The following is a 16,605-nucleotide window of genomic DNA, read 5'->3' on the forward strand; positions in this document are numbered from 1 at the left end:
GGAGAAAGCTCTTCTGGAGTGGAAGTGTCGTGAGCGCATAGTACAGCTATTGAGTTTACCTCGTCTACGACAACTAAATACCACATGGTTTCTGTCGTTGAGACCAATCTGGCAAGATTGCATCTTACCTGTCCTACGCTGCCTGCTTTGTGGTGAAGAATGCGTGCTAGACATCTGTCTAACGCTCCCATCAGTCATGCCAACGGATATCGATACTCTGCTGGACCCGATAACGGCCCATGCTCTCTGTTGTCCCCAGAGGCTACCAATCCTGATGACGGCATTCGTTGAGATCTCACAGACGCAACATGCTACTGCTGAGGAACGAGATGGATTAACAGGCTCACAGGTAACATCGGTAATGAACACTGCTACTGACGATGTGTCACATCTATGTGCAGTTAGTCTTCTAAACGAGGTAATTGACCTATCACCGACATCGGTAGACGATTTTTTTTCTACAGGAATAGAAGATTTAATGTTTTCACCAGCATCTTACACTGACTTTTGATTTGGCTCACAGTGTACCGGATAATCTATGAATTTGGGCTTCATTTTTTAAAAACAAAAGACAACATTTGGAACCTTTTTCAGATAATTGACTTTTTCTTTTATCGCTAAAAAAACTCTGCTTACAGTAGAACTATTCGTAGAGAACAGACTTCTTTGAACACTTCCAGGGACACATTGTCACCTTTTCTTCGCATTCATGTAATCATGACATGAAATGGCTCTGAACTATTTGTTTCCTTTCTGTAAAAATGGACCATTTCATTATATATGTGTATATTTCTGTGCATTCACTTAGCATTTAGCATCCATTGTAAACATATGCTTCGGATAAAACATTACTTTAACATGAACTTATTTTTAAGTTTGCTTTTAGAAATGTTTTAGCGAACATGTGATCCTCAATTTTATGTGTTTAGTATGTTTAGCATTTAGTAATATCGATCATTTGTCAATGGAGTGGGTGTTGTGTTTTGATTTAGATGCCCGTACATAGGTTTCCCTGAATCATGTCCTTATATAGGCACAATTCGCATTGCCCTTATTTAGGCATAGAATCCCAGACCTTATTTAGGCATTAGCCATGCTATCCAAATACAGGCATGGTCACCTACATCCGTCCATCCCACGTCACAACGAGTTCTTAGAAACCAGACCCTTAAGCCATCTGGACTTTCCCTAGCTAGGATTATTGATTTCTCCAAGAACTCATCTATTATGCATGAACTACTATTCCTTAGGGGTTCATTCATGACGTCTTCCTCTGCCTGACTTTACGTCAATGCTAGCATTCCTAAGCACGTTCCAGTTATAAATAAACCTTCCCTTACCATGGCAAGCATGGCACGGCTCAGCTCGATACGGCTCTCCGCGACACGTTCGGAAGGAATTCGTGTTCCTGCCTGATGCACTGACCAGACAATGTCATCTCTGCTCGCAGAGAATCCAGCTTCCAGTGTTCTGACTCCCTTCGCAGGGTGTTGGAGTTTGAGATTCGGAAAGAGATTCCCACCTCTCTCATTCTAAGGTATGGTGCTGACTAAGACCTATAGGGACTCTGGGCATATAAACTGAGTATGTACCGTACTATAGGAAACAGCACCTACTTCTTACCTTGTACTACACTTAGGTTAGGTACACTGGAGTAGAACTATTTCGAACCATCAGTCGAATATTCACTTTTTAGACTGTGTTATTTATGTATGTATATATGAACATATGTCATAGCTAAAAGACAATGCTATTGCAGTATTATTTCTTCTTACTGCTTACGCTCTGCGTATTATATATTGCTTACTGTCTAATGATTGTAACAGCTCATATCTCTTACACGAGAAAAAAGACTGTTCAATAAATCGTTTTTATTGAAACGCCCGTCTGTCTATTTCTGTGTAACTCTGAAGAAACTAAGCATGCACAATTGACTGAGTGAAACTGTTAACTATTGTTTCCACGATTCTGAGACACGTTGCGATTCTAAGGGAAACAAAGTTGTCATGTTTATGCGGTTGTCAGAAACTACTCCCTTCTTGTTTATTCAAGAAGTTTCTAGTGACCTCTGAGTTAGCTGGCACATAAAGTAATTAAGTTTAATGTACTCGATAGAGGCATACTGACCTTAGTCCTATGCAAAAACTATAGTGTATATTATTCCAATGCGCAGAGCCTATAAGGGAAATAGGAACTACACTACAGGGGAATCTCCCTTGATGGCTGCTCACATCATTGGCAACACCTTATACCAGTCATTACAGTATTTGGAGTCCTGGTCCCCATTTAAATTAATTGTAATGAAAGCCTGTTTTTGAGGGTCACAAAAAGCAACACATACGAAGGGTGATAACAGAGTTTAGTCACAATATAAATCATTTATACTCATATGAGAAATTCTGGTGAGTTCCTAGGTGATTTTAGCCTGTGAAAAATGCTGAACCTCTGCTTGGATTTGTTGTACCATGTTTGAGAGAAAATTGTTTCTCTCATGATTTTCTCATAAAGGTTATGGGAGGTGCTCCAGATATAAAATGAGGCCATTTTTTCTATAAGTTCAACTTAATGGAATCAAGGCTCTAAAACTAGTATCATTTCCTACAGGGGACAGTGCAGAAAAGTGACACAATTAGGGGGTTCTTTTCTCATAGAAATTATGGTGTGCCTCTAGAAAGTTAAAATGAGGACATATTTTCTATGACTTCTTAAGTGTCTTCCTAATCCATGTCAGTAAACCATTCTAAAATGCAGAGAGAAACATGTACTTCCAAAACCAGATGCAGTCTGTCAGCTAACTCTCCAGTGGACCACTGCATTTTCACCACAGTTCTAATCAAAGCTGTAAAACTAAAAGAATTTCCAACAGGAGTACTGCAGTAAATTAACACAATAAAGGAGTTCTTTTTTGTTGGAGAAATTATGGTTAGTGCTGTGGGAAGCTAAAAGTAGTTCACAAATGTCTTTCTCATACATTTCAGTAAAACTGTATGACATGCGGAATGAAATGTGTTTCCAAATTCTGCAGCATTCTGTCAACTAACTCCCTAGTAATCAACTGCAACAACTCCAGACAGTTCTAATGAAAAACTTGAGCACTAACATTTTGTGTTCAAGAAAAGTGTGGCACTCCTGACTGCCATTTTGTTGTAAAGGAGCAGTTGCATTTAAACCTTAGTCACAGAAAAAACCCCTTTGGGAAAGTACACATACAGAGATCCAAACTTTCAATAAAATATAAATAAATATACCATTGTTCACGTGCCTTGCGTTTTTGGTTGATTTTTCCACCCCTCTTACCAATAACAACCTTTTCTAAAATAAACCACGTGAAGTCATTTTCATCATGGCCCTGTTCTTAAAAATGGGTGAATAGAGGGGCATTAAGCTTTTTGGTTTTAATAGCTGACCTGTGTTCTTGTAGTCTTACTCGTAGTTCTCTCCCCGTTTCCCCACATAGCCCTTGCTACATGGACAGCGTAGGAGATAAATTACATTTTTACTTCTACAATTGTTCAGTGTTCTAGATTTGACACATTTTGTTACAGAAATTGTTTTTTATTGGGAGCTATTTTTTTTTCCTGAAGGAGGTGATGGTCATAATATAGCACCCACCGAAACGCATCGATGCTCCAACAAGGAAGGGCCACTACGAATCCATGTGGACAATTGTTATTGAGGATGTAATAGGACAAACAATTCTCATGAAATATAATAACGTTGATCCATGCAAGATTTAGTTTTTTTTTTTCCATGATTAGGAACTATTTTCCTGCTTTTTCTCCCAACTGTTATTGTTGCTGCTATAAGAAACCTTTGGGTGCTATTTTAAATGAGTAAATCATATTGTTTATAGGGTTTTTAATATCATCATTAATTGTATTCAGAAAGTGACTGCGACTTTTTAACATATGTTTTTAATATAAATTTTGTACAGTACATTGCATATACGCACATTGAATAAATTGGTATTGCCCATTTGATGTCTTGATCTTGTGGTTCCTATATTCGTTGTTTTCATATTGGTGATACTGGGTTGTTATTGTGAGTTTGGATCTCTGTATGTGTGCTTTCCCAAAGGGGTTTTTTCTGTGACTAAGGTCTATTTTGGTACCCTTCTCCTTTGGTGTTTGGGTCCCTCTCCCTTCTCTTTGAGCAGTTGCATTTAAAGCCTTTAAGCCTACAACTGCTAAATTTCAGTGTTTTTTTGTCTAAATGTGATGTTTTATATGTATATTCACAAAAAAATCAAAGGTTACAGGGACATTATAGTTAGGCTCAGATTTCGCACGTACAAAACCATAGAAATTAAGCAGTTATAGTTACCTGAGCTAAGTATAACTTATGCCCCTGGGATGCACTTTTTATGGCCTCACATATTACATCACTCATGACATGGTTGGTGACATCACTGATGACATCTCAAATTTACATCACTGATGACATCTTCCACAGAAACACTCACACAGCCACTCACACCCCATGTAATATCTCAGCATCAAGCCAAACTGCTGCGCCATGGTGACCCCATATGCCAGAGGGGGTCATTGGTGAACTGATTGTTAGTTAGGAGCACAAGACTTGTGACTGCTGAAATCAGTGACCCCATATGCCAGGATGGGTCGCTGTATTAAGAGCTATAGCATAAGGAGAGTCTGCGCCCGGATCATGGTTATTGCGGAAATCCCAAATACCTGTTGGGGCTGCCGGTACCACTTTGGCGTAGGGTTAGAGTCGTTGCCCGTGCCGATGGAGTACTGCTGTGACCAGTAAGTCTTCGAGGTTCACCAACACACCACTGAGGACATCACACCCTCATTGGTTCTCCGGTCGGGAGGCAGAGGATCACACCAGCACCCACCTACTAAGGGGAAAAGAAAATTACCATTTGTGTCAAATGACCGAAAGCAGTTCTAATTACTGAAAACGGGCCAGCAGCGCTGCTCGACAGGGAGAACTTGCACCGCTGAGTGCTGCGGCATCCATCACGAGTGGGCCGACTTTGCTGTACAGGATCTGGACTTGTGAGTGCCCAGGGAGAGGGCACCTGCTGCTCCGCTGACTACAACCAAACTTTCAGAGTGGGTAAGACTGGAACTGGGCCTTTGAGGCTCCAGGGGACTTGCTGATAACAGTGCTGCGGTACAAAAGGGGGTGGTGATGGACGGAGCATCAGAACCAATCAAACACTCACACCCAGTCAACAGATCTGGGTTTGATCCATCACCGTTCTTTAGCCCACTCTGCCACCCCAGTTCAGACATGGCCATATGCAAATCAGTCTGACCCTGTGCCTCATGGGAACAGTCCAGCCAGAACTGCCAAGCCATGCCTTCCCTGGACCGGAAACAAGCTTCCTAGGACCGGTTTCTGGCATTTCAGCCGTCTTCAGCCAGGCTTGCTTGAATCCAGTGGCAAAGTGAGCAAGGGACTCACGTCTGAGCATACCCTGCCAACTTATGGCGAACAAAGCGGTACAAAAGGGGGTGGTGATGGACGGAGCATCAGAACCAATCAAACACTCACACCCAGTCAACAGATCTGGGTTTGATCCATCACCGTTCTTTAGCCCACTCTGCCACCCCAGTTCATACATGGCCATATGCAAATCAGTCTGACCCTGTGCCTCATGGGAACAGTCCAGGAAGCTTGTTTCCGGTCCAGGGAAGGCATGGCTTGGCAGTTCGGGCTGGACTGTTCCCATGAGGCACAGGGTCACACTGATTTGCATATGGCCATGTCTGAACTGGGGTGGCAGAGTGGGCTAAAGAACGGTGATGGATCAAACCCAGATCTGTTGACTGGGTGTGAGTGTTTGATTGGTTCTGATGCTCCGTCCATCACCACCCCCTTTTGTACCGCTTTGTTCGCCATAAGTTGGCAGGGTATGCTCAGACGTGAGTCCCTTGCTCACTTTGCCACTGGATTCAAGCAAGCCTGGCTGAAGATGGCTGAAATGGCAGAAACCGGTCCTAGGAAGCTTGTTTCCGGTCCAGGGAAGGCATGGCTTGGCAGTTCGGGCTGGACTGTTCCCATGAGGCACAGGGTCAGACTGATTTGCATATGGCCATGTCTGAACTGGGGTGGCAGAGTGGGCTAAAGAACGGTGATGGATCAAACCCAGATCTGTTGACTGGGTGTGAGTGTTTGATTGGTTCAGATGTTCCATCCATCACCACCCCCTTTTGATAACAGTGCTGCTGCACTCTCAACATTTTTGACTAATTACTACAGAGTCAGAGGGAGAACTCTTAAGTAGGCCTAATAGTTTGCATTCCCTGGATGCGGTCACTAGTGAATGAGGCATAATGGCAAACATCTTACACGAAGGAGGGTGTTACAGGGATCTTCCTGATAACTACTAGAGCCCCAACCTCAAGGGGAATTGTGTTATTACTTCTAAATGTTGAATACCATTTCAAGTGCAGAGTTAGGAATATATATATTTTTTTCTAGCAAAGTGAGTACTGGACTGGTCATTGATTTATTGTGTGCACTGTTTGCATTTTGAGTTATGAGTCGTGTTCACCGACCTGTATCTACATCGCCCTAAGGGAGCCTTGACTGCTAGACCACACTTACCACTGAGACAAGTGCAGAAGAGATACTTGGCTCAGTTGCTCAGGACCTATAATAGGTCGGGCTTTGGTACATCAGGAATAAAAGGCCTCAACAGCCACGTTGGGCCCAGTAGCCTCTCTGTGCCCCATGGCCCTCTTGAATGATATCTGACATTAGGCTGTGACTGCCCAATTCACAAAGCTTTTGCTATGAACAGTTGTATTTTAATTCTGTGTTAGATGTGAGTTACTCCCACATACACAGGCCTCATTCACAAAGCATTTTCTGGAAGTAGTTTCCAAGAGTAAGACATGCTTACTCATAGAAAACATGAGTAAGATGTTCCTACTCCTGGAAATTCACGAGAAACTCATCCTTGAGACTGACGTCAGATACATCTACTCAAAATTAATGGCTTTGTGAATTAGCCCCTAGACGTTTGTCACAATAGTAATATTATCAGTTTGGTATCACCCTGTCTTTAACTGTCTTATAATGCATTGTCTTTTAAAGTTGTTTTTTCCAGAGGGAATTCCGATCTTGACTGACTCTTAATTACTCATTAGCCGAAAATTACATTGTACAATTCCCTCATCGTAACAGTGGTATTGCTTATAGTTTCCCTACAGTGACAGGTTCATTTTTCCCATTTTAGGTTTCCAGATGTGGTATGATCTACATGGAACCTCATATGCTGGGTTGGAGACCACTGATGGTATCTTGGATGAATCTCATGCCCTCGAGTGTCACTCCAGTGCATAAGAAGTTTATTGAAGGACTATTTGATCGAATGGTTCCACCATGTCTCACCATGATTAGAAAAACCGCCAAGGTACTGTATACTAAGCAGATGGAAAGTGGCTGCCATATTTTGCAATTATCAGTGTAAAATCAAAAGTTGCTATTTACATGGATCATATACAACCGTAATTGTCAGCTTAATTTTTTTACATTCGAACATTTGCACTAGACTGTGAGTAGCACATGGCCAGGGGACGCATAAACCTCTAATGAGTCTCTTTTTGTTTATTACATTAGTTTGTCAGCAAAGACCAGGTCCCAGCAGATGACAAGACCGCTATATACTAGTTCATTGGCATCAAGAATGAACGAGACTACAAAGATTCAGTATTCAGAGTAGCAACACTATGGATAAGGGTGGCATATTGGTGTGCAGAAAGAGGATTGGGGGTGATAGGAAGTTAAATATTTCTAGAAGAACGGCCTTGACAGATCTAATGAAGATGTCAGCAAATTGAGCAGTGATGCGTACTGTGACAGAAAGTTACTTGGGTCCTAATATCTAGAGATGTCCGATGCCTTTAGCAACTGTAAATGTGTCTGATTTGTTGTGTTACTGCCTGCCCACATTTCTGTGGGCACCAAGTTTCCAGTGCGCCCAATGTAGTCAAGAACCCTTGGTTACCCATTGGTGTGGAAATGGTACGTGCAGTCCCGCGGAAAGGAGAGAGGCCTGATCATCGCTATGATAGTGTTTTCAAGTGCTAGGGGATTGACGGTTCATATTGAGATCACTAGGATGGGGGTTTGATTTAATAAATACATCTTTAAAAAGCATCCCTATTTCTAGTGTTCATGTGTGTGTCTTTCCATAACCAAAAAGTTTGCGTTCCACTAATTATGCCTGTGACATCTTCAGGGATTGGTGCTTACCTGAAATGCATCTCACTCAAATTCTGCTCAGTGGGATTGCAGTCCAATTGGCTTTCTGTCTCGGGTTGGCCGAGTGACAAAGTCCTTCGTTCTAGTGGGTCTAGAAAGCCTATTCCTGGGTCGGGTTCGGAAGACAAATCCCATGATTTATTTTATCATATAAAGCCTCTGTGAAGTCTGCTTTAATAATTTATGACAAGAATCCCCGTATACCAGCCACTGCTTTAATACTGCAGTCGTTTATAGCGAGTCATGTGCAGCATCCACATGGACATAAGTATAAAAGGTCTAATTTCCATGTTTGCTTTCGACTATTCTTTTAGGAGCTGTCACCGACTACAAACACAAATCTAGCCCGTTCCCTCATGAATCTCATGGATTGCCTAATGGATGAGTTTTCAGATGAATCTATAATTAAAAAGATGACAGAAAGAGACATTTGCTCATGGCTGGAGGTAGGAAACTGTTCCCTATTATACACATGCTAACTTGACACACGTCTTTCTAAAATAAAGTAAACAACGTTCTTAAAGAAAGCATTTTGTTCATCATATAGTTTGCAAGTGTGCAATCTGGAAAATATTTTGCATATCCACATATCAATGTCATGTCAAGATGATGACAAATCATGACCTTTAAATTGAATAGTGTTTGTATATCCCTTTCTTTTGTAATTGTATATGTTTTATGTTGTACTTGGATTAAGAGAAGCTTTTGCCATTTTTGAATAAAAAGGTTATGCACCCAGCATCTAAATAATTTTCAAATAATTCTAAATTACTATTCGTGAACAGTTCCTTTGGGACACTTTTGAAGTTGCTGATCTGGGAAATATGGTCATATTCTAATGGCTACTGTTCCTTCTACGAATTCTTTCTTTGAAATATCCTGTCAGAATTATATTATCCTTGCGCCTTTCTAACATACAATTGCTTCACCCAAGGACACCAGTTATGCCACCCTGATGTGCAACATCGACCGTATGTGACGACACCCTCAAATAATACATAACGAGCAGCACCCATTGCCCCACTCTTTTCTGGGCCCATGTTTTCGAACTATTGACTGCACTGGCAGCCATGTCCAGTGGTTGCAGCAGTCACACAAGTTCAATTTTGATTAGCCTTTTTCTTTTTTCTTGCTTATTTTAATTCATATTTATCAACATGCACCATAGACTTTTGAAAAGAAGGTGATGCCTAAGAATTGCACACATGACTATTAAATGTACTGCTGAGTGTTCGGGCTTGAAGAGTGTGCTCATTGTGGGGTTACCAGTGCCTTTCAGAGCAAATTCAGGACCATTCAGGAGATGTGGATAGTTGTGACCCAAATGAGAGTGTCTAGCCTTTCACTGTCCTCCAGGCCTTGTGCCACAGTGTAGATCCAGGGTACCGGTGCCCTAATTGTCAGAGAGCTCAGCAGCATTCCTTATGCTTAATATTGATGCACTGATGGAAAATATTCCTGGATCTCCACCTCGGTACGAGGAGCATTGTAGGGAGCTAAGGCTCTGCTGTCAGCGAACCAGGATAGTGGGTCATGTGTGGACTTGATGAAACCGCTTTGCCATCTGATGGTACCTTTGATGTCATTAACAACATCCAAGATGCTGCCACTGGCTTGAAAGTCACAGTTGGGGCCAGGCACTGTGGTGGATGCTAAAAAATTGATGATGGCTTGTCATTCAGAAGCCAAATTTATGTAACTTTTATGGTAGTTCATCAGTTCAGCCTTGGGTGGGGGCATCGAGTGTAGTGAGCCATAGACTTTTACTAATATATTGTCAACATACATTGTCATTTTTAAAAGTATCTTTGCAGGTTTTGATTCTATTTATCCTCGCACTTTTTCCTTGTATAGTTCCTCTGGGACTCCATCATGAGCAAAAAAAAAGCAACCCGAAGGGTTCCTTTCTTAATGCAGAACATTTGAGCCCACCTTATGTTTGCCCTGAACCTAGTGCAAGGTGAAAAGTAACTAAGCCACTACCTTAGTCTAAAAATCCAGGCATTTTGTCTCCACTGTTTGCTCAAGGAATTCTCATTTAACCAAGTAAAATGAAGTGTGAGGTGTGAGGAGGATGGATTCCTTTTATGTATGACCGATATTCTCTATACAATGTCAAAACTTTCTGGTGTTATTCCCAGCCTACCTACCTACCATTCATAAATCCTGACGGGTTGAGATCTGCTAACTGGGGCATCAGTGGATTGAACAGGGCAAACAAGGCAAGATGCCCGTGAAGATTTTTACATTCAGGTTGAGGAGTGATATGGTTCTGTTGGAACTATAGTTTTCCGAGTAACTTTGTTTTCAAATTTTCATTCCAGAATGGCCTTGGGACAGGTGAAGGTTGCTACACTTGTATATGACAGCTGCTTCTGAGTGCCTTGCTTTCATAATTTCTTCCTTTCCCTCAAATAAGTGGATTCTGTTGGTGTTTGTAGGTGATAGTCTTTGCATATCCCATAGGGCATACCTTTGTGTATACAATCTAAATTAATAGATGGGTAATCTTGAAAATTCTTGATAATGTGTAGCGAACCCTGGACAATTGCCAGGATGGCATCGCATTCTGTGCCATGAGTCCTCACATTAGTGTGTCTAGAGTGATTATCCAAGTCTTCTTAGCATGTTTGAAGTTCTATGTTCTATTTTTCAATGCCTTCATCCTTGCCCACAATTGTGGCTCTTCTTCCACCAGTCACTCAAGATCATCTACTGTTGATACTAAAATTCAGGTCAGCTCAGACAGAGTTGAACTCAGATTTTATCTTCTGAAAGAAGAGTTACCGTTTGTCTTTGTGTGTCTCCCAGAGTACATCCCATTTGGTGGGAGCCCGTTCAGAGAGGCAGAGCTACAGTTGTTGGGCTCTTTCTCTGTGCTATTGGAGACAATCATGTTTGTCACAAAGTGTTCCCTTTTCCCCTGTGTCCCATCATTGTCATGTTCAGGGGCAACTGCGTGGCTTCTGAAGACATAGTGGGAAGTAGTCTACCCATCAGGTCAATCAGGTGTGGCACAGTCTCAGACATTCTCACCAGCAGTCACACACGCAGTGTTGCAATGTGTGACATAGGCCAGTGTGCTTAGAGGTATCTGAAGAAGGGGTCTCAGAATTCTGGGAACCCATGAATACCATAGGACATTGATTCAGTACCAAAGGTTGTTTATGGCCATGGCCATCACATGGCCAAATCCATTTGTGTACAGAATTTGGGCAAGATGCAAGAGCTTCCCCAGCACTCAATATGCTCTTTACCGGCTTCGAGCAAAGCACAAGCCACCTGCGTTATTCCAGGACCAAGGTTATAATGTAATGTTCACAGGACTGATGACCCTCACCCTACCTGTACCTATTCCGTTGAGGCACAAGCCTACCTCTTAAGTACTTCATCAGGCAGACGTTTTCCCAACCTTTGCTGGAGGCCCCAAGGAGACTGCAGTGTCAGGCTGTACTGAGTCCATACTGGCCAGGAGGCTACCTTCCTTACTGCAAAAACAATAAGGTCGCTCTCCAATGCTGTGTTTCCACAGCCTGTTGACGTTGTTCTGGTTCGGCAGGGGCTGCGGTGTTTTTGTGCTGTATGCTAAGGTTCATGTATAGGGTCTAAAAGTCTATCCTTGCCCCTCCAGTCTTGGCCCAAATGTGAGCTTTCAAAAACTTGCAATGCGAAGATTCATTATTTTTATGAATCAATAACAAATTGATCGATAGAAATAATGAATCTTCTCCTGGATGTAATGCCTAAAGTGTTTTGAAAGCTCATCTGGGCATTTATAGTTAGTGCAGCTCTGAACGTCACTCACAGGAGTGCACCTACGATAACTGACAATTCCAGGATCTTGAGTTGAGCCACGCGTGGACCTTGCAAAATGGGGTAATATTAAAATCTTCAATAATAATGGGCTCTATTCAGTAGTTAAGGGTGCCAGTATTTGATTCCGAAGAAATTCCTGTGGTGCAGCTCAAGGCTCCCCACTCAGCCTTTATTTTGTATAAAGATTATACTCAGCCTCTACTCACAATTGTTGATGACCAAACCTCAATGCAGGCAAATTTTAGACAGAGGATGCTTTTTTTGACCAGTGGATGAATTCCAGTAAATTAAGACTAAATACCACCAAAACTGAAATTCTAACATTTGGAAACTCTGCCCATTGGAAGCTGACTGGTAGCCAGAGGAACTTGCAGCTCTCCCTCCACCAGCTTCATCTGCCAGAAATCTTGGGGTCATTTTTGACTGCATCTCCCCTTTCATGAGCAGCTTTCAAAAACATCTGTCACATGGTATATTCTACAGTCTTTAAAATGTCTTACATTCCTTGAGCACATACAAAAACAGGTATCCAGGCTACAATAGCATCTACAAAAAAAAAAAAAAAAAGCAAAAAAAAGAAAAAAAAAAAAAAAAAAACAGTTGATGGACAGAATGCAGAACAATGTCATACATTCACCCCAGTACAGAGATCTGGGCCTAAATCCATCGTTTTTTTGCTCACCATGCCGTTCCATTTTGAACCCAGCCATATGCAAATCAGTCTTGATCCTGTGCCTCATGGGAACAGTCCAGCCCGAACTGCCAAGCCAGGTCCTCCCTGGACTGGAAACAAGCATCCTAGGACCGGTTTCGGGGTTTCACCCCTCTTCAGCCAGCAATAGCATCTAGGCTAGATTATTGTAAAACAATTTATCTTGGGCTACCAAAAAATAGATTAGGTGTTTGCAGACAATTCAAAATACCACAGCCCGGCTCCGTACTTGATCCAAAGAAAATTTGCCATATATTCCAACATCTGTTCTCTACATTGCTATACTTTTGAAAAAAGGCGTCTTTTTGTCAATGAACAGGGAACTGTACTGCATGTGGGTACATTTGTCAGTGCTTTACTAACCCTTCTGTGTTGTGTTCGAGCACAGCCTCTCTTCTTTTTGGTAATGTTCCTCACGTTATAAGGACTGGAGGCTGCCCTTCTAGCTATCACACATACCTACAGTATGGAGTAGGTTACAGGCTCATCTTAGTCAGATTACTCTCCAATGGGAGATCAGGAAACAACTGAAATGTGTTAGTGTCCGCTCTGCTAATCTCTGCTTACTCTAATCGCCAGGCCACCCTGTCTAGGGTAACTGTTGAGCTCTGTACATTATCCTCAGTCATTCATTCATTCGTTCAACGTAGCGCTCAGCCGTTTATAGAAGGTTAGAGGATGAAAGCAAGACTATCTCACTGGAAGAGGAGGCCGGCAGTGGCAGCTTCATCTGGCAGTGGCAGCTTCATCTGGCAGTGGCAGCTTCATCTGGCAGTGGCAGCTACATCCGGCAGTGGCAGCTTCCTCCAGCAGTGGCAGCTTTCTCCAGCAGTGGTAGCTTTCTCCAGCAGTGGCAGCTTCCTCCGACAGTGGCAGCTTCCTCCAACAGTGGAATTCTAAGTAAGGTAGTTGTGTTCCCCAGAATGGGTGAAAAACCGCACATCAATTTGAAACAGAGTTATCTTGAACAATAAATCAATAATGTATTATAGCGTTAACAGTATAATGTGACGGGGTGCTAGTGAAGCTATAAGCACTTACTACCAAAAAAGTGCTATTGGCAAGTCGAAAAATCGACTGGTCCCCACAATTGTTAAAAAAAAATAAGCTTATGAGCACACCCTTGTTAAAGTATAAGTACAAAAAAGTCCATCCATACAATCTTTGGTCTGGAAACCAATCCCTTGTGATGAATATGAAAATGATATAAAGGAAGTCTTTGGCGGATTCACAATATTCACTAGAAATCACCGGACAGGTTGCAAAAGTTGCCAAAATTGTCCAAACTTCTTCTCTTTATTAAATTGTGGACCCAATATCCAATAGTTAGACACAGCCGTTAAATATCCAGAGCAGCCAACACGTGTTTCGTCTGTACTAGAATAGGTACAATGACTTTTTCAAGGCTCAATGTACGTTCGATTGATCCACCAATTATAAACGGCATCCTAAGTAGGGTGTCAATTCAAATGACCCTCTCCATAATGTAAACGGTAACCAATAGCACGAGCTTCAGATAATAGTTGTGTCGATGTTGAAAGTATTGTTATCAAGTCATGGAAGTAGGACACACTGCCATAAAGTGTGGCTTGGAAAAGGAACCAGGTTATAATAATCTGTAGAGGACCATGCACCTGGTAACGCGAAAAGAAAGTCACGTATTATAACCCGGTTCCTTTTCCAAGTGCTTCAAGCCTGGATGGCTTCTCACCAATGCTCCCCCACCTCTGATATATATCTTCTGCGTTGCATAAATAATGCTGCTGTATATTATTATAATCAGGGCCACTGGAATTATGCAATTTTGCGGCAGTGGCCTTTTCCACCTAATTAATGGTGCTGCATTTGCCACAAATTCCAGCATAATCTGCAGATTTGATAAAAAATCTTTTAATTCCAATGGATTTAAAGTTATGAAAAATGCAGCGATGTGTTGCCGTGCAGTAGAAGGCTGATTTTAATGCAAAGTGTGGGTGCTGATGAATGTGTCCAGGTGTAAGCATATTTCACTGGGCCCACAGAGATCCGGATCCAGCTCAGTAACAGCTAATGGATCTGGAATTTTGATGGATCCCCCCTTTTCAGCATCGGGCATGATGCAAGCTTGAACTTTGATCTGTGCGTAACCAAAGGTTTGGTCTAGATGGGTTAGAGAGCAGACATCATGCAAAGGATTTACCATCACTGTGTAGAACACATACAGGTGAGTTTTATGCTGCGGCTCATTTCCTAGAATTTTTCATCACTCTACTGTTTCCTCAGATGGAATATATTGTGAGGACAGGACACACTACTGTGACAGTGACCAATGAAGATACAGTAACATGGTACCATCCATTTAGAATTTAATTTTTAGATCTAACATGTGGTGGCAGTGGTTATTCACCGTGGGTGACCCCATCTCCATCAATGTGTCTGAGCTAATGAATTTCTGGTAAGTGATTGTGATATGGCACCTTCCGGTGTGTAAGGTGATCTATATGTGTAGGACAATGTAACGTCCTCACACAAAGTGAGCTGAGCTATCTGCACATGTGATAACTTTATTGGCTGTATTCAGCATTTGCATTTCAAATGGTGTGATACCACGCATAAAGGTGATGCTAGCTCTCTTTATTATCTGTTACAGGGTATTTTCATATTTTCTCTTACCTGGTCTGTTGGGGCTAGCTGCAGAGAGGATGACAGGCTCAAATTTGACAAACTGTTGAGAGAAATAGTTGCTGGGCCACTCAGTGAGGAGACGCGAACCAAGTTCAAAATTCTTGATCCTGTTGGTCCACCAGAAAAGCCTGTAACTGTCCCACTTCCTGAGGAATCTACAATGTATGATTACCGGTTTATCAAAGAGGTGAGTGCTGCAAAGTTATAAATAAAGAAGAATATTGTTCTTAACTAGATTTCAAAATCTTACTGTTCAATATATTCTTTTCATATGAAAACAACCTGCAGTTGTCCGCAAGCCTGCAGCAGAGCACTAAAGCTGTACACACAACTGACAACAACAGAGCTGGTCTGGGCCCTCTACTCATGCATCTACGCCTAATTGCTGATCTTGAATTTAAAAGAGTTCCTTCATAAACATTTCTTCCACCTATATAATTAATTTTACCCAGAGTTACTTAGCGAAAGTATAGTGAGCTTATGTTTGTGCGGTGTTTCTGGGGTTCAGTCTGACAACTGGCACTGCACACCATGCTAAGTCTTAAAGTAACTTTTTAGGCAGTTGCATATTGAGGGACTTTATAAGCTCGAGACAGAGGTGCTGATGCTCTGGGAAACTTTGAGCATTGACGAACAAGGAGGCAACAGTTTTTGTTTATCCGGTAACAGCACTTTTCCATTGCCTCTTAGGCCTTCATTACAAGTATTCCATCAGTTCGTAAGGGCCCAGTAACCAGAGTTACCATGCCCATTGACATTATGAGTTTAGAATGGAACCTAGCTGCTCAGTGCTATTCCACGTGAAGATATTGAGTGTCCCACTGGAATACTGGGGAAAACAAGTAGAAAATTGGCACAGTAAATCGTAATTTCCGCATGTTAATCCCCCAAAACTCATAATCTCCATTATTCCTCTCCTCCAAAATTACCATGATCCCCAATAGTGATAAATCCAGTGGAGGGAAACAACTGATTTTGAGAGTTCACTGGTAATGAGATTTCTACGGCAGTAACTTTGTACTTTTCTTGAGCGTCCATTATTATCTCAACTCTTGCACCAGAGCCAAAGGTCTATGACAATTTGTATGGGCTATCACAATTATGATTAGTGCCAATTTTTCCTTTAGGGAAGGTTTGCGAATTTTCGCCCCAAGTGTTATTTATTTCTTGTG

The 16,605-nt window shown here is 41.9% G+C and overlaps 1 protein-coding gene across 2 annotated transcripts in view; it reads left to right on the forward strand.

The window, feature by feature from the left end:
* Positions 1-16,605, forward strand: part of DNAH7 (dynein axonemal heavy chain 7) — a 1,967,826-nt gene that overhangs the window by 792,376 nt on the left and 1,158,845 nt on the right. For both annotated transcript variants that reach the window (XM_085648764.1, XM_085648765.1), the window contains exons 32-34: positions 7,214-7,390; positions 8,556-8,687; positions 15,399-15,620. In XM_085648764.1, the coding sequence (XP_085504890.1) occupies positions 7,214-7,390; positions 8,556-8,687; positions 15,399-15,620 (531 nt within the window). The remainder of the gene's footprint in view (positions 1-7,213; positions 7,391-8,555; positions 8,688-15,398; positions 15,621-16,605) is intronic.

Source organism: Triturus cristatus, chromosome 3_2 (genome assembly GCF_964204655.1).
Source record: "Triturus cristatus chromosome 3_2, aTriCri1.1, whole genome shotgun sequence".
In the NCBI taxonomy this organism is placed as follows: Eukaryota; Metazoa; Chordata; class Amphibia; order Caudata; family Salamandridae; genus Triturus; species Triturus cristatus.